The sequence below is a fragment of the Penaeus monodon genome, chromosome 15 (genome assembly GCF_015228065.2).
Source record: "Penaeus monodon isolate SGIC_2016 chromosome 15, NSTDA_Pmon_1, whole genome shotgun sequence".
Lineage (NCBI taxonomy): Eukaryota > Metazoa > Arthropoda > Malacostraca > Decapoda > Penaeidae > Penaeus > Penaeus monodon.
Window position 1 is genome coordinate 24849865 of NC_051400.1, and position 248 is coordinate 24850112.

A 248-nucleotide genomic window follows, 5' to 3' on the forward strand; every position below is an offset into this window, starting at 1 on the left:
AGGCGCTGTGACCGGCGTCTGCAGCATTTGGACTCTTGGAATGATTTCATGGGACAGATACAACATCATCTGCAACGGATTTAACGGTCCCAAGCTGACCCAAGGCAAGGCGATGCTCATGTGCCTCTTCTGCTGGGCCATGGCCATCGGCTGGGCTCTCCCCCCCTTCTTCGGCTGGGGAAAGTACATTCCTGAGGGTATCCTGGACTCCTGCAGTTATGATTACCTCACGCAGGATTTCAACGTGA

The 248-nt window shown here is 54.4% G+C and overlaps 1 protein-coding gene across 1 annotated transcript in view; it reads left to right on the forward strand.

Moving 5' to 3' along the window:
• Positions 1–248, forward strand: part of LOC119581833 (compound eye opsin BCRH1-like) — a 5066-nt gene that overhangs the window by 2381 nt on the left and 2437 nt on the right. Inside the window, exon 4 of the mRNA XM_037929974.1 lies at positions 1–244. This exon is cut by the window's left edge and continues 6 nt beyond it. Within this exon, the coding sequence (XP_037785902.1) occupies positions 1–244 (244 nt within the window). The remainder of the gene's footprint in view (positions 245–248) is intronic.